Here is a 21,751-nt window from a genome sequence, read left to right as displayed (position 1 = left end):
CTTAGAATCCCTTGCTCAGCACAGAACAAGTAATGGTAGAGGCTGGTGATCAAACCTGACACCAGACAGATAAATAGCAGATCAAACCTGGTATTTATCAAATCAGCCGCTATGGATCTAAAGCCATTCTCAATTTTTCTCCAAATAACACACACTTAGAAACAGCAGTAACCACTTTAACTCAGATAGCGTTAATATTTGCACAGGGTAACAGTATCAGAGGGAATTCAAAGTTTTTGGATCCTGTCACTCCGAAGTGTACTCTGTAGACTGAACTGCCACCTTACTCAGGGATCAGGTTCTTCTTTTATTGTGAGATCTGAAGCAGTTATATGAACAGAATAGTTCAATACGTATTAATGACAGAACTACTTCAGACTGTTCCACCAAGGCAGAGAACTGCAAAGTGCATTTTCAATGAAGTCTGATTCTTTGTTAGAAAACAATCTAAACTAAAAAGTGCTTCTGTTTCCCTTTGTTGTGTATTACCTTAATCTATTTACATGAAAAGGAAAATTAAATGGTTTTCCTTTGCACCTCTGCATCAGACAGCTCCAGGTCACAATTTAAGCATTCCCTGGTCAATGGCTTTTCTGCTCTCGTGCACGCTGTTGAGAAAAACACAAGCAGTTGACAAGGTGCCTGTCAAGGTGTTGCATAAAGCACTTTAGTGGAAGAATGAGACAATATAATGAGCAGTGATTATTCTTCCATTGAGGATAGCACAGCAAAAAGGCTGTATGCTAGAGCAACGTTTTTACAGGGATCCTTCAACCTTCTGGCATGCACATGCCAAATCAGTCTGAGCTTCCAGAATGGTCAACAACAATTGTGTTTTCTGTCAGAAGGAGGTCTCCTCAACTTGAATCCTTTATTGTTTGCTCCTTGATTGACAGCTGTTGAAGGAATCCGGCGACCTAAAAGGAGAGGGGTGAAAAAGCCAACGTAACTTAAGACTCTTTAAAAAATAATTTGTTTAAAATTTAAGAGTTTTCACTTGCAATATATAAAAAAATCAGAATGTTACTTTTTGCCAAATGATAGTAGAAACGGATATCTACTGCCTAACCTAGAACAAGATCATAGTTTTCAAGCATCCATTATAGCTTCCTTCTCTGTAACACAACCAAGTGTTAAAAGACCAAAGGAGCAAATTAATGCCAATCTATTATCCTAGCACACAAATGCACCAGCTATGAATAAAATGTCCAAGTAAATGCCCTATTCATCAACAAGTATGGCCTTGTCAAAATTCAGGACTATGGAATAAAGAAAATGGAAGAGGAAGAAATGGGAAGGCAGTTCAATAATATTAAGCAAATAAAATGTTGTACACAGATTTGATCTCTTTACCAAAGGAATGCAGTCAAAATGACAATGATTTGGATGACAGAGTTGATGATTCTGTGGTCAAGTTTGTGGATAATACAAAGGTAGGTGGAGGGGCATGTAGTGTTGAGGAAGCAGAGAGGCTGCAGATTAGGAGAATGAGCAAAGAAGTGGCAGATGGAATATAGTGTCAGCAGGTGGATGCTCATGCACTTTGGTAGAAGGAATAAGGGCGTAGACTGTTTTCTAAATGGGGAGAAAATTCAGAAATCAGGGCTGCAAGGGGATTTCAGAGCCCTCAGACAGGACTCCTTAAAGGTTAACATGCAGGTTGAGTCAGTGGTAGAGAAGGCAAATGCTATGTTAGCATTCACTTTGAGAGGACTAGAAGAAAAAGGATGCAATACTGAAGCTTTTAATGCATTGGTCTGACTGCACTTGGAGCATTGTGAGCAATTTTGGGTCTTTTATCTCAGGAAAGATGTGCTGACATTGGAGAGAGTCTAGAGGAGGTTCATGAGAATGATTCTGGAGTGGAAGGGTTATCATATGAGGAGCTTTTGATGGCTTGTAGTCACTGGAGTTTAGAAGAATGAAAGGAAACAACATCGAATATTGAAAAGACTTGACAGAGTGAATGTGGAGAGAATGTTTCCTATAGTAGGGAAGCCTATGACCAGAGGGCACAGCTGCAGAATTAAAGGACGTTCCTTTAGAACAGAGGTGAGGAATAATCTCTTTAGCCAGAGGCCAAGTCAAAGTAAAGGCTGATAAATTATTGATTAGTAAGCATATCAAAGATTATATGGAGAAGACAGGAGATTGGGGTTGATAGAATAATAAATCAGGCATGACTGAATGGTGGAGCAGACTCGATGGGCCACATGGCCTAATTCTGCTTCCAAGTCTTAAATCTTAAAATGCAGGATCGATTCCTGGAACAGTAAGTTTATTCTAGGGTTGGGGAATAAGCAGACTGGGCTTGTACTCCGAAACATTTATTTCACTGAACCACTCAAAATTTGAAGCAAGCTTGATAAGGTGGATAGTAGAGTTGATGCGTCCGCTAGCCAGATTGTCTAGAACCAGGAGCTACTGCCACAATAAGATTCGAAGAAAATAAATTTCTTAATCCACAAGGTGATGAAATTTTGTAATTCTCTACCCAAGCAGAGTGAAAATTCAATTATCGAATATATTCAAAGGACATCTTGATATTTAGGAAATTATGGGAAAATAGTGTTATAGCAGAGAAATACCTCCGAAGGAAAAGATCAGCCGAATTTGACTGAATGGCAGAACAGGGATGAAGGACTACGATACTCACTCTTTTCCCTATTTCTTATGCCTGCTATTTTTCAGTCCTTGTGATAAGACAGGCTGGAAATCCAGGGTGCCCAAATACTTTTCAAACAATAAATTAGTAAATACTTCAATTAACTGAGACTCACTGATTTCTGCAAAAAGTTCATTGATGTTAATTGCATTTTTGGCACTGGTCTCCACAAAGACTGCATGGATGGAATCTGCATAGTCCTTGGCATCCTTTTCAAGTACTTCCCTGCAATAAAAAACAACAAGTTGTGCTTGAGTTGTTCAATTCAGGAAAGACCTGCTCTGACAGGATTGATAAAAGAAAAGTAATAGTGAGGTAACATATAGACCTCCACTCTCTATGCTTAACTTACTGAAATGAGAATTAAATCTGACACCCGGCTTGTGGCTTTTGGAAGCCATTGAAATGGAAGTTTCTGGCTGCTGATAAAGAATCATATGGAAAGCCAAAATTATTAATGGATGCTCTACTGTATTTAGTTTTAACACTGCAAACTCCAACCCCTTTCCCCAGGAGACCAAGAACAAAGTTGCATTTCCACAGTAAAGTATATTACATACTAAACTGTAGTAAGATCTGAATGGGCAAAAGCCAGCTCGTGCTTTATCCTACACCATAGCATGCAGAATAACCAGTAAATGGATCCTGGGCAAAGTCAGAAGAGGCTGAAAATTCACAACGGATAGTATTTCAAATGTTAACAGTATTATATCTAATATTTCTGACAAACTATTTTCACTGCTTTTCTATAATGGATAGCTATTAAATTACAAATGGAATTCTGCAATTTTCAATTCAAGGTATTTAGTGGCAAGGTTTTCAAACGGAAGTATCCGTGAAGATTCATCAACAGAAAGCAAATAGCATCATGTTAAATAGTATAAATATTTAAAAAGAAAAGTCTGTTCTGGTTTATGTATTAGTTAAAAGGCAACACTCAACCTCTGTAGATCCCTGTCCCTAACATTACACCCACATCAAGGACTGAGATAACCTTGAAAAATCAGTGCAGAACAAAATTGAACTCGATCAACATGCACAGAATAAAGGTCAGGTCTGTTCAAGTAAGGTGGATGGATGAGGGTAGTAAGGCAACCTTGGATGCTAGATTCAGATTTATTTATCATATATACACAGTATATACAGTGAAATGTGTTTTGTGTTGAGGATATGATGGAGCAGCCCACAAGTATGGCTACGCATTCCAGTGCCAACACAGCATGCCCACAATGTTTAGCAGAAAGACATAAGCAGCAATAATGACAAAACATGACATAATAACAACAGAAAAACAAGCCCCTTTCCCACCCTCCCACTCAGACACAAACAGGCCTCCAACTCCAGGAACAGCTACCTCCAGTCCTTTCTCCGGATTCTCAGACCGGGCCTCCAACATCTAGTCCCTTGTCTAGACTTGCAGACATCAGGCTTTTGACCTTTGCACAAGCCAATCCAGGGGCTTCAACTTTCAGGCCTCTGACCTTCAGACAAGCTGACTTTGGACATTAACCTTTGGGCCTCTACCTCTGGATTTTGACCTTTGGCTTTACCCTCTGGGTTTCAATGACATCTGGGTATAGACGTCAAGACTTGGGAATGATTGATTTGATCTTTGGGTCTTGACTTCTGGATTTGCTCCTACCTCTGATTATAGTTAACTGGAGTGTCACCAGACCCTGTGACTACTGCCCATACAGACTTCCAACCCAGAACTTGCCAATCCAGCTGGTCTCTTCAGCGCCTGGCAACCCAACCTGAGGGATTGCTGACCTTTGATCATGGAGCGCTCCAACCTGGACTTCAATCACCTGACTCATCATTTACTGCCCCTAACCTCTAACTCATCCTCATCCCTGCCCCTAAACACTAACCTGACTCGCAACTCCCCACACTGTCTCCAAAATCACCTCTACCAAACTTTAAGCCACAATCTCAACAGACAGAGATGTGGTGAATTTCATCAAAAAAAAAGAGAAGTGTATTGCATGCAAGTCTTAGGAGGCTAGAGTCAATACGAACTCCTTGAGGGTTATATAGAAGCTAGAAAATAACTTGCAAAGGGTATTAGGAAAACCAGGAAGGGCCACAAAAAGGCCTTCGCAAGTCAGATTAAAAATAATCCCAAAGTTATGAGATTACTGAAGAGATAATGGATGAATTGGTCATGATCTTTTAAAAAAAAACTTGATTCCAACATGGTCCTAGAAGACTAGAAAATTGCAAATGTTATTCCACCCTTTAAGAAGGGAGGAAGACAAAAGAGAGGAAATTATAGGCCAGTTAGCCTAACCTCAGTGGTGGGAAAGTATTGGGAGTCCATTACCAAGGACAAGGTTTCAGGGTACTTGGAGCCTAATGATAAATAAGTCAAAGTCAGCATGGTTTCTGTAAAGGGAAATCTTGCCTGACAAATCAGTTAGAATTCTTCGAGGAAGTAATAAACAGGGTGGACAAAGAGGTAGTGGATGTCATTTACTTAGATTTTCAGAAGGCATTTGATAAGGTGCCTCAAATGAGGGTGCTTAACAAGATAAAATTTTATGGTGTTACAGGAAGTACGCTGGCATGGATAGAGGAATGGCTGACAGGCAGGAGACAGCAAGTAGAAATAAAGGGGGCCTTTTCTAGTCAGCTGTCAGTGACTCAGTGGTGCTCCTCAGGGGTCAGTATTAGGACCGCTAGTTTTCACATTGTTTGTCAATGATTTAGATAGTGGAATTGATGGTTTTGTGGATGATACAAAGATAGGTGGGGGAGGGGGTAGACAGTGCTAAGGAAGCAATATGATTGTAGCAGAACGTAGACAAATTGGAAGAATGGGCAAAAAATGGCAGATGGAATACAGTGTTGGGAAATGTACGATAATGCGTTTTGGTGAAAGGAACAATAGCGCAGACTATTATCTAGATGGGGAGATAATTCAAATATCAGAGGTGCTAAGGGACTTAGGAGTACTCGCGCAAGACCCCAGAAGATTAATTTACACGTTGAGTCTGTGGTAAAGAAGAAAATGCAATGTTGGCATTTATCTCAAGGGGACTAGAATATAAAAAACAAGGAAATAATGCTGAAGCAACACACATCAAAGTTGCTGGTGAACGCAGCAGGCCAGGCAGCATCTCTAGGAAGAGGTACAGTCGACGTTTCAGGCCGAGACTCTTCGTCAGGACTAACTGAAGGAAGAGTTAGTAAGAGATTTGAAAGTTGGAGGGGGAGGGGGAGATCCAAAATGATAGGAGAAGACAGGAGGGGGAGGGATGGAGCCAAGAGCTGGACAGGTGATTGGCAAAAGGGATACGAGAGGATCATGGGACAGGAGGTCCGGGAAGAAAGACAAGGTGGGGGGGAACCCAGAGGATGGGCAAGGGGTATATTCAGAGGGACAGAGGGAGAAAAAGGAGAGTGAGAGAAAGAATGTGTGTATAAAAATAAATAACGGATGGGGTACGAGGGGGAGGTGGGGCATTAGCGGAAGTTAGAGAAGTCAATGTTCATGCCATCAGGTTGGAGGCTACTCAGATGGAATATAAGGTGTTGTTCCTCCAACCTGAGTGTGGCTTCATCTTTACAGTAGAGGAGGCCATGGATAGACACATCAGAATGGGAACGGAATGTGGAATTAAAATGTGTGGCCACTGGGAGATCCTGCTTTCTCTGGAGGACAGAGTGTAAGTGTTCAGTAAGGCTGTCTCCCAGTCTGCGTCAGGTCTCGCCAGTATATAGAAGGCCACATCGGGAGCACCGGATGCAGTATATCACCCAAGCCGACTCACAGGTGAAGTGTCGCCTCACCTGGAAGGACTGTCTGGGGCCCTGAATGATAATGCTGAAGCCTTATAAGACACTAGTCAGGCCTCACTTGGAGTATTGTCAACAATTATGGGCCCCTTATCTCAGAAAGGATGCATTGTCATTGGAGAGAGTCCAGAGGTGGTTCACAAGGATAATTCCGGGAATGAAGGGGTTAACACGAGGAGCGTTTGGCAGTTTTGGTTTGCTGTCCTAACTGGAATTTAGGGGTGGGGGTCTCATTGAAACCTACTGAATGCTGAAAGGACTAGTGGATGTTTCTTCTGTGGTGGGTATCCAGAACCAGAGGACACTGCCTCAAAATTATCGGACGACCTTTTAGAACAGAAGTAAGGAGGCATTTTTTTTTTAGCCAAAGAGTGGTAAAACTGTGGAATACCCTGCCTCTGAATGAGGTGGAAACCAAGTCTGTGGGTATATTCAAAGTAGAAGTTGATAGATTCCTGAATGGTCAGTGCATAAAGGAATATGGTGAGAGGGCAGATGTATGGGATCTGGGATCAGCCATGATACAATGGCAGAGTGGACTTGATGGGCTGAATGACCCAATTCATATGGTCTGAGGCATTCTATAAATACATCAAGAGCAAGAGGCTAACTCAGAAGTGGATAGAATCACTCAAGAATAAAGTAGGAAACATGCTTGGAAGCAAGGATGTGGGTGGCATTCTAGTTGAGTACTTTGCTTCAGTGTTTGTCAAACAAAAGAACTTGGAGGCTAGGGAGATCAGTGTGGAGTGCGCTACTGCTTAGTTGGCTGTAGGAACGTAGCAGATCTAATTTCCTTTGCAACATGCAGATAACCACACTGCACATTTCGTCTCCTTCAAACTTTTGAGTCATTGTGAACTGAAAACTTGCCTGCTGAAATATCAAACATAAACTGTATCCATCATACTTAATAAACATTTTGGAACAAGACACACTGTTTTCTAATCCACAAAACCCAAGTTGAGAATAAGAAACATCATGGAATTTATTTAAGGAATCACACTTTTAGAGAAATACAAGGATTAGCTAGTCACCTAGAAACTTGTTTTCTCTAACTAATTTTATTAGAGACATAAATAAAAACGTGCAATTGACACGAGACTCCTTTTTGGCTTTAAAATACAAATTAAAGGACAGAATATTCATTATTATTATAAAATAGCACATCCAACCAGTTAAGACAAGATTGTCAGGAAAGTTGCTTTGAAAATGCCATTACAAAGCTAGACATCAAACCATGCACACCTTTTAAATCTCTATACCACTCAGTACATTAATCCTGGACCATGAGTTGAATCTTTATTTCTATTAGAATTTATATCAATTTTATCATCTATTTTGCCTGTGGGAATTCTCCATAGCAACAACCAGGAATGACAAAGGAAGAATCCACCCTCATAACAAATGAAGATTGCAAGGGGTGCATAATTTGGCAATCAATTTTAAAGACTTGGGCTTTAGGCTGATTGGAACACAAGGGAATATCATGTGCTTGTCTTTACATCATCACTGTAAGCAGCAACACTCACAAATTGTTGGAGAGGAATAAACAGTCTGCATTTTGGGGTAGTGAGCCTGTTTATTAATACTGCACGAGAAGCCTCCATGAATATTAGCACCAAGTTCCCTAGAAATAGATTTACTATGCCACCTGTAAAGGGAGCATGGAAAGCAGGAGGTTCAGCTTTCCAGATTCTGAGGCAGCAAGGTAGGTTCACAGAAAGTGAAGTGGTTCATTTCAGTCTTAAAGCTTCTGCACCAACTCCAGACATAACAGGAGAGAAGTGAGGGTAGTTCAAAACAAAGCTATCTGCTTCCAGGAACATGAAATTGCTCACTCTCCCCACTTCTGATCCGTCTGAGGATTGGTTTGTGTTTCCTTGTCAAGTCCACAATCAGCTTTTTGGCCTTGCTGATGTTGGCTGCAAGGTTGTTGCTGCGACACCACTTAACTAACTGGTATATCTCACTCCTGCATGTCCTTTCGTCACCATCTGAAATTCTGCCAACAATGGTTGTATCATCAGCAAGTTTATAGATGGCATTTGAGCCATGCCTAGCTACATATTCATGGGTGTAGAGAGAGTAGAGCAGTGGGGTAAACAGACATCCCTGTGGTACGCCAGTGCTGATTGTCAGCGAGGTGGAGATATTATTTCCAATCTGCACAGAGTGTGGTCTTCCGGTTAGGAAGTCGAGGATCCAGTTGCAGAGGGAGGTACAGAGTCCTAGGTTCTGTAGCTTTTCAATCAGGACTGTAGGGATGATGGTGTTAGATGCTGAGTTATAGTCAATAAACAGCATTCTGACATTGGTATTTGCATTGTCCAGGTGATCCAAGGCTGTGTGGAGATCGAGTGTGGCGATAGGCAAATTTCAATGGGTCCAGGTCCTTCCTGAGACAGCAGTTGATTTTAGCCATGACCAACCCAGTCTTTATTTCATCATTGTAAATGTGAGTGCTACTGGGCAATAGTCTTGAGGCAGCTTACACTGCTCTTCTTGGGGGTCTAGTATAATTGTTGCCCTTTTGAAGCAGGTGGGAACCACCAACTATAGCAGTGAGAGACTGAAATAGTCTGAATGCCCCTGCCAGATGGTTGGCACGTATTCATAGCCTTATCAGGTATGCCATTGGGCCCTGCTGCCTAGTGAGGTTTCACCCTCCTGAAAGACAGCTTGAAGTTGACCTCCAAGACATAGATCACAGGGTCATCGGATGCTGCAGGGATCCTCATAGCCATGTTTTTATTCTCCCTTTCAAAGCAAGCAGCAAGGGCGTTGAGCTTGTTTAGTAGTGAAGAATCAGTTCCATTCATAATGCATTTTGCTTTGTAGGAAGTAATGGCCTGCAAACCTTGCCAGAGTTGATGTGCATTTGATGTTGTCTCTAATCTCTCGGAATTGTTTCTTGGCTCTTTATATAGTCCTCTGCAGGTCATACCTGGTTTTCTTATGGACATGTGACATTATGCCACAGATCTAGTCCTCCGCAGACTACGAACCACCTGGTTCACCCACAGATTTTGGTTTGGGAATGCATGTTAAGTTTTCATAGACACACATTCATCCACACAGGTTTTAATGAAGCTGGTGTCAACTGTGGCATATTCACCTAGGCTTGAAGACGACTCCCTGAACACAGTCCAGTCCACCAATTCAAAGCAGTCCTGTAAGTGCTCCTGTGCCTCCCTGGTACTATACCTTGTTGGTCCTCACTGCTGCAATCTTCAGTCTCTGCCTACACTTAGGGAGTAGGAGTACAAGGTTGTTGCTGCGACACCACTTAACTAAGGAGAAGTATGGGTGTGGGATAGCACTGTAGACACTCTTGATTTTAGTGCAACAGTGCTTCAGTGTGTTTTTTACCCCTCTGCTATTACAAGTGATTTGTTGCTAATAATTATTTAGTGACTTCATCAAGCTGGTCTGGTTAAAATCCCCAAAATGATGGGGAAGGCATCATTTTTTTTCACTGCCTTTTAAAATACAAAATCATTGATACACATTTAATAGCACTGTTGACTTTGATCACAAATTCTGCAACATACCTGCAATCAGTAAGATCACATTTGTTTCCTGCAATTGCTACTACTATATTTGGAGGTCCATGCTGTCGCAGCTCTTTAACCCAGTTCTTCAATGTTTGCAACGTTTCCTGCACAATACATAACCAAATTAGCAGAAAAAAATTACACTGCAAACCGCCTGAAGCATCTGGCATCATGTCAATAAAGCAGCGTTTCTCTGCATTTTGGAATTCATTACAAAGTGCCACTCAGATTAACTGTGACAAACTTTAATTTCAAACCAATTCTAGTCATCACAAAGATTACGGTAAAAAAAAGTAATTTTTCCGTTTTACTTTCAGAAGCTCTTTCCTGCCGAGTACCTGCTGACAAAGTGAAGGCCAATCTCCCACGTGCTCACACATTCCCTTTATAACCAGGCATTTAATTTCTTCAGCCACTATGTCCTTGCTTTGGTCTCCATATTTAATTGACCATTCAAGAACTTATCCCCAGTAGTTTCTCTGAAGTTTGGTATTCCTCATAGGGTGAAAATGGAGAGCTTCAGCCTTAATTGGGTGAATTAAGTAGGGTCAGCAGGAGACTGGAGTGACATCTCAGCAACTTACAGTATGGCAAAGGCAGGGAAACCACAATTCCAAGAGTATTGCTCCATTTATTTGTAAGTATATTTTAAAATGTCTTTATATCCATAGAATCACAGAATTAACGTACAGTAATGTACTCCAGATGCTCCAGCCAAGTTTACCCAAAACAAGCCCAGTTTTAACGGTATCAAAAATTACCCTGAATTTTCCTGACTCATCTTTGTTACCCAAATTATAAACAAACTGTCCAGCTCAAGCACCAAGAAGGAATTGAATGACGAGGCAAGGTTAAGCTTGATTGATAGAACTAGGTAATTACTTTAAAGTTCAGTTGGCCAGACATGAGAGCCCTTAATATTTATAACATCAAATCATTTTTTTATTATTTTGAGAGATACTTAATATCCCCATTGAAAACAATTTCTTTTTTGGAGAGGAGTACACACCAAACACAACCACATACCTCTTTTGTGATATCATACACAATGATTGCAGCAGCTGACCCACGGTAGTACATCGGTGCCAAAGCACGGAACTATGCAGGAAAATAATGAGAGAATAGTTTAAAAACTAAATTACACACTCAGAAAAATAATTTGAATTCATGCAGACTTTTTACATACTCTGGATACCTAATAACATGGCCACTGACTGTATGTTCGCGACCTTCTACTACTGTAGCCCATCCACTTCAAGCTTCGACATGTGCATTCAGAGATGCTCTTCTGCATACCACTATTGTAACACACGGTTATTGGAGTTACTGTCACCTTCCTGTCAGGTTGAATCTGTCAAGCCATTCTCCTCTGGCTTCTCTCATTATCAAAGCATGTTTGCTCACAGAACTACTGCTCACTGGATGTTTTTTGTTTCTCTGTAAACGTTTGAGACAGTTGTGCCTGATAATTCCAAAGATCATTAGTTTCTGAGATACTCAAGCCACCCCATTGGCACCAACAATTATTCCACAGTCAAATAACTTGGATCACATTTCTTCCCCATTCTGATGTTTGAGCTGAACAACTAAACCTGTTGACCATGTCTATATGCTTTTATGCATTGTGTTGCTGCCACATGATTGGTTGATTAAATATTTGCATTAACAAACAGGTGTACAGGTTTACTTAATAAAGTGGCCATTGAGTGTATGCAAACAATGTAGTTGTGAAATACAACAGCAGTGGGAGACTAGGATGACTAGCCGCAATTTAGAAATTTCAGAAAAATTAATTTTAATTTTTGCAAATCAATATTACGATTTAATTTAATTTACATGAATATAGGGTAATGTGATTTGCAAGTGTGATTCTAATATAATGTATTTGGTATTATTTTATCTTTTTTTGATTTATAACCATTGCTGGTTAGAGAGGAGATTAATGCAATAGAAAGGAAGGACGTTAGCCTGGAGGATGTGGAATCGAGATGGGTAGAACTGCATAACACTAAGGGGCAGAAAACACTGGTGGGAGTTATGTACAGGCCACCTAACAGTAGTAGTGAGGTTGGGGATGGCATTAAACAGGAAATTTGAAATGCGTGCAATAAAGGAACAGCAGTTATAATGGGTGACTTCAATCTACGTATAGATTGGGTGAACCAAATTGGTAAGAGTGCTGAGGAAGAGGATTTCTTGGAATGTATGCGGGATGGTTTTCTGAACCAACATGCCAAGGAACCAACTAGAGAGCAGGCCATTCTAGACTGGGTATTGAGTAATAAGGAAGGTTTAGTTAGCAATCTTGTCGTGCGAGGTCCCTTGGGTAAGAGTGACCATAATATGGTGGAATTCTTCATTAAGATGGAGAGTGACATAGTTAATTCAGAAACAAAGGTTCTGAACTTAAAGAAGGGTAACTTTGAAGGTATGAGACGTGAATTAGCTAAGATAGACTGGAAAATGATACTTAAAGGGTTGACGGTGGATATGCAATGGCAAGCACTTAAAGATCGCATGGATGAACTACAACAATTGTTCATCCCAGTTTGGCAAAAGAATAAACCAGGGAAGGTAGTGCACCCATGGCTGACAAGGGAAATTAGGGATAGTATCAATTCCAAAGAAGAAACATACAAATTAGCCAGAAAAAGCAGCACACTTGAGGACTGGGAGAAATTCAGAGTCCAGCAGAGGAGGACAAAGGGCTTAATTAGGAAAGGAAAAGAAGATTATGAGAGAAAGCTGGCAGGAAACATAAAAACTGACTGTAAAAGCTTTTATAGATATGTGAAAAGAAAAGGATTGGTTAAGACAAATGTAGGTCCTTTGCAGTCAGAAACAGGTGAATTGAGAAACAGTGAATTGAAACAAGGACATGGCAGACCAACTGAATAACTACTTTGGTTCTGTCTTCACTAAGGAGGACATAAATAATCTTCTGGAAATAGTAGGGGACCAAGGGTCTAGTGAGATGGAGGAACTGAGGGAAATACATGTTAGTAGGGAAGTGGTGTTAGGTAAATTGAAGGGATTAAAGGCAGATAAATCCCCAGGGCCGGATGGTCTGCATCCAGAGTGCTTAAGGAAGTAGCCCAAGAAATAGTGGATGCATTAGTGATAATTTTTCAAAACTCTTTAGATTCTGGATTAGTTCCTGAGGATTGGAGGGTGGCTAATGTAACCCCGCTTTTTAAAAAAGGAGAGAGAGGGAAACCGGGGAATTATAGACTGGTTAGCCTGACATCGGTGGTGGGGAAAATGCTAGAGTCAGTTATCAAAGATGTGATAACAGCACATTTGGAAAGTGGTGAAATCATCGGACAAAGTCAGCATGGATTTGTGAAACGAATGCAGACAAATTTAAGTAAATAGGCCAATCAGAACTTCAACCATTGTTGCTCAAAAGCCCACAACATTAGACAACCCTGGGAGCAAAACAGGAATAGCCTCAGATAAATATATTATGCGAGGCAGAAAGATAACATAATTGTATCAGAAAGAATCCTACACTACATTCACACAATGCCTTTCTTAACCTCAGAACATCACAGACAATGAATTACTTCTAAGTATCACTACAACTGCCAAGTATAAATATAGCTATTAATTGTACATTAAGCAAAGGCAAACAAAAATGAAATAATAACCATAAATATTCAAGACTGTTTTATGTCATTTTCAGTACACAAATGCACCGTGTAAAGAACAAAATAATTGTTACTCCAGATCCGATGCAGCATATAAAAAACACTAAAGAACACAATAATGAAAAAAAACAATAAATACATAATCTGGTTTATACACATATTGATTATACATACATAAGGTGATACAAGGTATAGGAACTGCTCTACATGAGGTTGCTCTCATGGGAAATTATGTAAGTAGTGGTGGTGGGGTGGGTTAATGGGTGCAGGTGCTGATCAGCCTTTTGCTTGGGGAAAGTAACTTTTTCAGTCTGGTGGTCCTGCTGTGGATGCTACATAACCTCCTCCCTGATGGGAGTGGGATAAACAGTCCATGAGCAGGGTGGATGGGATCCTTCATGATATTGGTGGCCTTATTCCTGGACATTTCTTCATACACATCCTTAATGGCAGGTAGGCTGGTGCCGGTGATGCATTGGGCTGCTTTGACCATATTTGTAAAGCCTTTCTGTCTGCCGCAGTGCAGTTTCCACACCATCCAATGATGTAGCAAGCCAGGATGCTCTCTTCTGCACATCCATGGAAGGTCACGAGTACAGATGTGTATAGTCCAGCTCCCTTTAGCCTCCTCTGAAAGCAGAGGCATTGGTGAGCTTTCTTGATTGTGTAGATGTGTTCTGGGGCCATGAGAGGTTATACGAGATGAACACTCGGAGGAGTTTGAAAGTGCTTGCAGTTTCCACTGCTGTGCTGCTGATGTAAAGAGGGGTGTGATTGGTGCGAGTTCTCCTTTGCCTTACTGACAATAAGGAAGAAGCTATTTGCCTGGCATCAGGACTTGATCTCTCCCACCTCCTCACTGTAGGTTGTTTTATCGTGCTGGTGCTGAGCCCCATCTATCAAGTTCCCTTATGATGCAGATGTCTGGCTGTGCAGTCATTTGAGCAGAGTGTATAGCAGTGGGCTCAGTACACAGCCACGGGGGGGGGGGGGGGGGGGAGGGCACCCATGTTGAGGATGATTGGGAGGAAGGAGCAGTTGTGCATCCTGACTATCTGTTGGTTAGGAAATCCAACACCCAGTTGCTCAGCAGTGTATTTAAACCAAGGAGGAGCTTGTTCACCAAGGTCTCTACTGAATGCCGTACTGAAATCCAGAAACTGCATTCTGACATAACAGACTTGGTTTTCTAGGCATCAGGGGCAGTTGCATGACAGATGTACAGCATTTGTCATAGAATGGTTCTGTCAGTAAGCATAGTATTGGTGAGTGTTCATGAGTAAAATATGTTTTAGTGACACCGGGTTAAAGATTTAATTTTATGCCACACCATGCTCTTTTCTAGTTGGATGTTCCTTAGGGAACAACACTAACACGTTCCAACTTTTAGGTCTATGAACCTGATCTCTACCACTGGACTCATCGAAAGCCACTACTGGTACATCTAGTACCACCCCATTCATTTAGATGGGTCTGTGACTTTCACTAAGAGGGTTCTAAAGACAAGTGGTTTGTTTTTAAAATGTTATTATCAGTTTTTAATTCATCTACAGAAGGTGAAGGTGGTTTTAAGTTTAAAAAAAAACTTTTCCAAACCGTAAAGCAGCTAGATCAGCAAGTCACTGGAAACCTTGCAGGTGCCAAAGGTAAGTGCCATGATTGAAATGAATACAAGGCACAGGTTGGGTTGAAAAGGATCCAACCTGTTGACTTACGCCAGGAGAACTCAAGAGTAAATGTTGTTCACCTTCCCAAAGGCCATATATTGTCTGTATAATAGTGAATTGCCATCAAATCAAAACTTGGGGCAGTTAGAAGCATCCAAAGTTAGTAATTATGATTGAGATAAAAGAGAAAATGACAAAGAAAATAAACAGTGAGAATAAAGTCAGATATAATCTGGCTTTCAAATGGTTTTGAAATCAGCCATAAAATTCAACCCAATCCAAAATAATAGCCATATTAACCAAGCCACAAATGATGAAAACAATTGAAATCTTATGAGCAATATTACTGATGTCTCTGTTTTGTGGTGTTCTTATTATGGTGGATGTGCTGGTCTTAAACCCATGCTTCCACTCCCTGAACATTTTATCTACTGTCCTGCTACAGCAATAACAGATGAAGGAGCTACTGAGGTTGAACTTTAACACAGAACATAGAATAGTACAGCACAGTACAGGCCCTTCGGCCCCCAATGTTGTGCCGACCCTCAAACCCTGCCTCCCATATAAGCCCCCACCTTATATTCCTCCATATACCTGTCTAGTAGTCTCTTAAACTTCACTAGTGTATCTGCCTCCACCACTGACTCAGGCAGTGCATTCCACATACCAACCACTCTCTGAGTAAAAAACCTTCTCTAATATCCCCCTTGAACTTCCCACCCCTTACCTTAAAGCCACGTCCTCTTGTATTGAGCAGTGGTGCCTTGGGGAAGAGGCGCTGGCTATCCACTCTATCTATTCCTCTTATTATCTTGTACACCTCCATCATGTCTCCTCTCATCCTCCTTCTCTCCAAAGAGTAAAGCCCTAGCTTTATGTCGTTAACTTTGCATAAAGGTAAATCATATACATTTAACCTATTCACACACAAATGTTTCATTTTTTTTTAAAAAAGAGAATGTCCTGGATGGTTCCAATGAGCTTAGTGTAATGCTAGTGAGAAAGTCTGCTGTGTACTAGCTCCCCGCCCCCCCCCCCACCCCCACGACAACCTGGGTAGTTATTGTAGAGAGCTTGGTATATGCATTATCTAAGCTTTGAGAATTTACAGAAGGAAAAACTGTGGTTCTCAGGGCAGAAAGGAAATGGAAATGACTGAAATGCGGTGACTTATCACTACCCACCATTGGCACAAAATTTGTTCAAGAATAACTATCAGTGACAATGACCACACAAGTGCACGCAACTGACACTAGTCAGAAACGGTCTTCTGTCCCAATTAAGCAGCAAAGTGTCCTAAATAAACAAAAGGAAATCTGGCTACTTTCTCGATTAATTTTTGTTCTTCAAGTGTTGTCTCAAACAAGTGGCTGCCCCAATTAACCAAAAACCGAAATCCACTGTATTATTAAGGATAAGGAGGCCATTCAACCCATCTCAATTCTCGAGTATCTAATATTTTAATTATTCTAGAAAGGTTGTTTACACTGCAAGATTTATTCCAAAAGCTTAATCTTCAGATGAAATAATTTCTGTCATTAGTCCCAAAATAACTAAGTTCAATAAATGTGATTTTCAACCCTCCATTCTCCAATTGTAATTTAAAATAAAATTCAAGGTTAACTTTTTAAATAAGAATTTTATAATACTTCAACAAGATCATGTCAGGTGCCATCTTTTGACACTTAAGTTCAGTTATTTCTTTGAATCTGCATTGCCACCAATACTCAGGTCTTCCAAGCCTCACTGCACTCAGAAACAGTCCCACTTCACAGGACTTCTAAAGCACTAAGTCGACAAATACTTCTATATTTCTGTTTTATCCTAAAATCGCATATTGCCCAGTTTTTATAAACAACATTACATAATTGCCTACATTAAAAATCTTCAGACATACTTAGAGATCTTGACCATGTAGCTAATTTCCAAGCTGTCTCCTTTAATTTGATCATTTCTTCTGGTTTTGAAAAAAATCTGATCAATTCAGAAACTCCTAGGTTATATTTTAAAAAAATGTGTACAGAGTATTGGTTCAAATTGCAAGCCCTGACACTTCCAAATAAAAGACTCCCCTTTTGCTCTAATGAATGCATTCTCCACTTTGAGATGTGTTAACCTTCTCATCATCTGGAAAGGATAACATTGTTGCTTTTATCATTCCACACTGTCATTACAATCACTCTCAAATAAAATCACCACAGTTTAATCTTTGGCAGTGAAAACTACAGCAAGATTAAAATTGAATTAAAATTGAAATTGGACTACATTACAAAGAGCAAAATGTAGCTCCACTGTAAATTCTGCTTTGATTTAGAATTAAGTGTGGTTAAACACAAGAACATCTGATCATTTTAATGATAAAAATAGATATTTAGCTGGAGGGAAGTTGGAAATTTGAATTCAAAACAGAAAATACAGGAAATATTGCGTTGGTCAGAGTCATACTTTATTGATCCGGGGGAAATTGGTTTTCCTTACAGTTGCACCATAAATAATTAAATAGTAATAAAACCATCAATAGTTTAATAGTAAGATGTAAATTATGCCAGGAAATAAGTCCAGGACCAGCCTATTGGCTCAGGGTGTCTGACCCTCCAAGGGAGGAGTTGTAAAGTTTGATGGCCACAGGCAGGAATGACTTCCTATGACGCTCTGTGCTGCATCTCGGTGGAATGAGTCTCTGGCTGAATGCACTCCTGTGCCCAACCAGTACATTATGTAGTGGATGGGAGACATTGTCCAAGATGGCATGCAACTTGGACAGCATCCTCTTTTCAGACACCACCGTCAGAGAGTCCAGTTCCATCCCCACAACATCACTGGCCTTACGAATGAGTTTGTTGATTCTGTTGGTGTCTGCTACCCTCAGCCTGCTGCCCCAGCACACAACAGCAAACATGATTGCACTGGCCAAGGTTATCGATCCAAAATGTTTTACTCTTTCAAAGCTACCAACCTCCTGAATATTTCCAGCACTCTGTTTTTATTTCACATATTCAATATATGAATGAGCAGCCTTAGGTGGTTAAAATTAGAAATAAGAATCAGGAGGGAATCTGGCTGTACTGCTCTCCTTGTGTATGAAATAAGTACACAGCAACACTCACAACATGTTGGAGGAACTCAGCAGGTCGGGCTGCATCCGTGGAAAAAGATCGGTCGATGTTTCGGGCTGGAAACCTTCGTCCTGAAGGATGTCGTTGCGCCTACTCACGCTCAGTGGTTATGTGATGTTATGTCATGCTTAAATTTAGAGAAGATCCGTTGTTCAATTTCTGAATCTAGCCAAGCCTTTCAAACATTGTGGGGACTATTTTTGAACTATTTTCAAAACCTTTGATTTGCTGTTAAAGAACAGATGTTGGCTAATAATATATTTCACTATATGATAAGGATTTTTTTTCTCCTTTTTTCTTTCTTTACCAAACAGCTTCAATCTTGGTAGTGGGTTTAGATTCTTTTTTTTGTATAATAAAATTATCACATTTCAATATTACGATTTAATTTAATTTACATGAATATAGGGTAATGAGATAGCAGGCGTGACTCAAATATAATGTATTTGGTATTATTTTATCTTTTTTTTTACTTATAATATATATCTTCGTGTACTCTGTATTTTTCTATGTAGGAATTAATAAAAATATTGAAAAAGGAAAAATTCTGCCACAACAAAATGGTTGCACGGATGCGATCCAATTGAATTTCAAATTTAAAAGTGCCAGTGATGTTTCTGTAAGAAAAGCCAGCAAGGCTATATTTCAAATAAAAGTCTGAGCACTGGCAAAGTTTTTCAACAGACCACAGACATACAGAATACAAATTGAAGACTGCAAGACAGAGATTACTAAATTGTTAGGTGAGGTTTTAAAGAAAAAATGATCAACATGTTGAGTTCCAGATCAGCCTTAATCTAATTAAATGGTACAGCATTTTTATAGACCTGGGCTGATCTTTGGAAAGCCGAACCACACTGCATCCAATTTCTCATCCAAGCAGTGTACAATGTGCTTCCAAGCCCATCAAACCTGCACACATGGGACAAGGGAGAGTCATCTGCGTGCCCACTGTGCTTCAAGCGAGGAACCCTGGAGCACATCCTCAGCAGCTGTGCAAAGGCACTTGGTGAGGGACGGTACAGATGGAGGCATGATCAGGTCCTGAAGACCATCGCTGAAGCCGTCAGCGCAGGAGTCGAGTGGGCGAAGCGGTCCCGACCCTCCAAGCAGACCATTGCCTTTGTCAGAGCTGGGGAGCAGCCAATACCTGCCAAAAGAACATCCGCAGGCATTCTGACTTCTGCAAGGGACTGGCAGCTGTTGGTGGACCTCGAAGGGCAGCTGAAGTTCCCCAACCATATCGCAGCCACCACCCTGCGACCAGACATTGTCCTAGTGTCTGAATTTACTAAGCAAGTGGTGCTGCTGGAGCTGACAGTCCCATGGGAAGATAGCTTGGAAGAGGCCTTTGAAAGGAAGCTCTCCAAGTATGCAGGACTGGTCAGCAACTGTCAGCAGGCCGGATGGAGAGCGAGGTGTCTCCCAGTGGAGGTTGGTTGTAGGGGATTCGTAGCCCGTTCTTTAGTTAGAGCCTTCAGCATTTTGGGCATTGAGGGAGAGAGGAAGAGGAGAGCCATCCGCAGTACTATCGATGCAGCAGAGAGGGCCTCAGGATGGCTGTGGCTCAAAAGAGGGGAGCCATGGAGTCATAAGTAGCTAGCCATCTGGACACAAGCTGGGGTCTGATCAGCCCCGGCTGGGTCACCTGGAGGAGGTTGTATGATGTTGAAAGACCCGAAACACCCGATGATTCCAGGAACATCACTGAAGATGTGTCCAGAAGCATCAATAGATGTATGTACACAACAGATACTTGCATTCCATTTTCACTCAAAATGAGAGAAATCATTTCATTATGAGGAGAACTTTGAAGAAAGCATTTTGTTGGACAATCACATGCAAATCATTACGGAAACAAAGAAATTAAGGAAGAGGATGATTGCTGAAACAGACTAGGTTAACATTTCTAGTTGCAATGCAATCGATTCTAACTTAATTCATGGAAAAGCAGCCTGGGAAAGAGCACTGGCCCAACAATGGGCTTGCCAAAGGATGTTAATGCACAGGGCACAGATCCAATCATTATTAAACAAGAAATCTTTTCAGCAAGTCTGTAAACAGGAATCAGATCAGTTTAAAAAGGCAGAGATTCTGTTCAGGCTTGGCATGCAAATTTCCCAGTGGGCCATAATGCAGAAGGTAGTCAATTCCAGCACAAGCCACTTCCTCCCAGTCCCAAGCCAGCAAGTTTTGGGGAATTCACGGAATACTGTAGTTACAATGTAAGTGTTTGATACAATCACAAGGAGGGAGTGGCTGCGTATCATAAACATGAGATTCTGCAGATGCTGAAAATCCAGAGTAATACACACAAAATATTGGAGGAACTCAGCAGATCAGGCAGCATTTATGGAGGGGCGGCAGTGATGGAAGTGGATACAACAGGGTCTTTTAAGAGCCTCTTAGATAGGTACATGGAGCTTAGGGCTCTGTGGTAGGGAAATTCTAGTCAGTTTCTAGAGTAGGTTACATGGTTGGCACAACATTGTGGCCGAAGAGCCTGTAATGTGCTGTAGATTTCTAAGTTCTATTCCATCTCCAGTATACAGAGGCTCCAATCTGGGACTAATGGTACTCTGAAGCACACCATTCACATTGATTACATTTTAAAGTTATTTAATTGGCTGCAAAACAATTTGGAGATAACCTGAAAAAGAAGTGAAAGGGTCTAAATAAATGCAAATCTTTTTTTAAAAAATTCTCGAAGCATGCCATCTGGGAAGCAGATGTGATATACAAGTTTGGAAGTTAACACTGTTAACTAATCTTCAACTTTTGGCCCACTCAGGCAATTCTGCTGTTACACAACGTTAAAATTGAGTCTTGAAAAAAAGATAACTAACTTTTCCTTCTAGTTAACAAAGATTTCCCTTATAAGAAAAACACAAATTGCAATCTGTATTTGTAGCCCATTCTCTGAAGTTTCTTGCTCTCTTAATATGAGACCCATTCTGGTCAATCTTTCTGCCAAATTATTATTTGCTTCCAGCTCTAATGTCTGAGGTCACAACCTTTACATCAATACAGAGTAATTCCCATCTCTAGAAGATGCTGCATTATACCATCTTCATTTACAAATACTGGTTCATAGCATGCACTGAAGTAGTTTAAAAAATAAACTTCATAATTGGGAGAAGATACAAGTCCAGCAAAAAGTAAACACGAGGAATTCTGCAGATGCTGGAAATTCAAGCAACACACATCAAAGTTGCTGGTGAACGCAGTAGGCCAGGCAGCATCTCTAGGAAGAGGTACAGTCGACGTTTCAGGCCGAGACCCTTCATCAGGACTAACT

The 21,751-nt window shown here is 40.8% G+C and overlaps 1 protein-coding gene across 1 annotated transcript in view; it reads right to left on the bottom strand.

The window, feature by feature from the left end:
- Positions 1-639: 639 nt before the first annotated feature.
- rab22a (RAB22A, member RAS oncogene family) overlaps positions 640-21,751 on the bottom strand; it is a 44,153-nt gene continuing 23,041 nt past the window's right edge. Inside the window, exons 4-7 of the mRNA XM_072238794.1 lie at positions 11,047-11,118; positions 10,018-10,124; positions 2,781-2,890; positions 640-917 (exon numbers count right to left, since the gene is read on the bottom strand). Of these exons, the coding sequence (XP_072094895.1) occupies positions 820-917; positions 2,781-2,890; positions 10,018-10,124; positions 11,047-11,118 (387 nt within the window). The 3' untranslated portion in view covers positions 640-819. The remainder of the gene's footprint in view (positions 918-2,780; positions 2,891-10,017; positions 10,125-11,046; positions 11,119-21,751) is intronic.

Source organism: Mobula birostris, chromosome 2, assembly GCF_030028105.1.
Source record: "Mobula birostris isolate sMobBir1 chromosome 2, sMobBir1.hap1, whole genome shotgun sequence".
In the NCBI taxonomy this organism is placed as follows: Eukaryota; Metazoa; Chordata; class Chondrichthyes; order Myliobatiformes; family Myliobatidae; genus Mobula; species Mobula birostris.
Note: the sequence above shows the minus strand (reverse complement) of the source record. Positions and strands in the feature narration are given on the sequence as shown.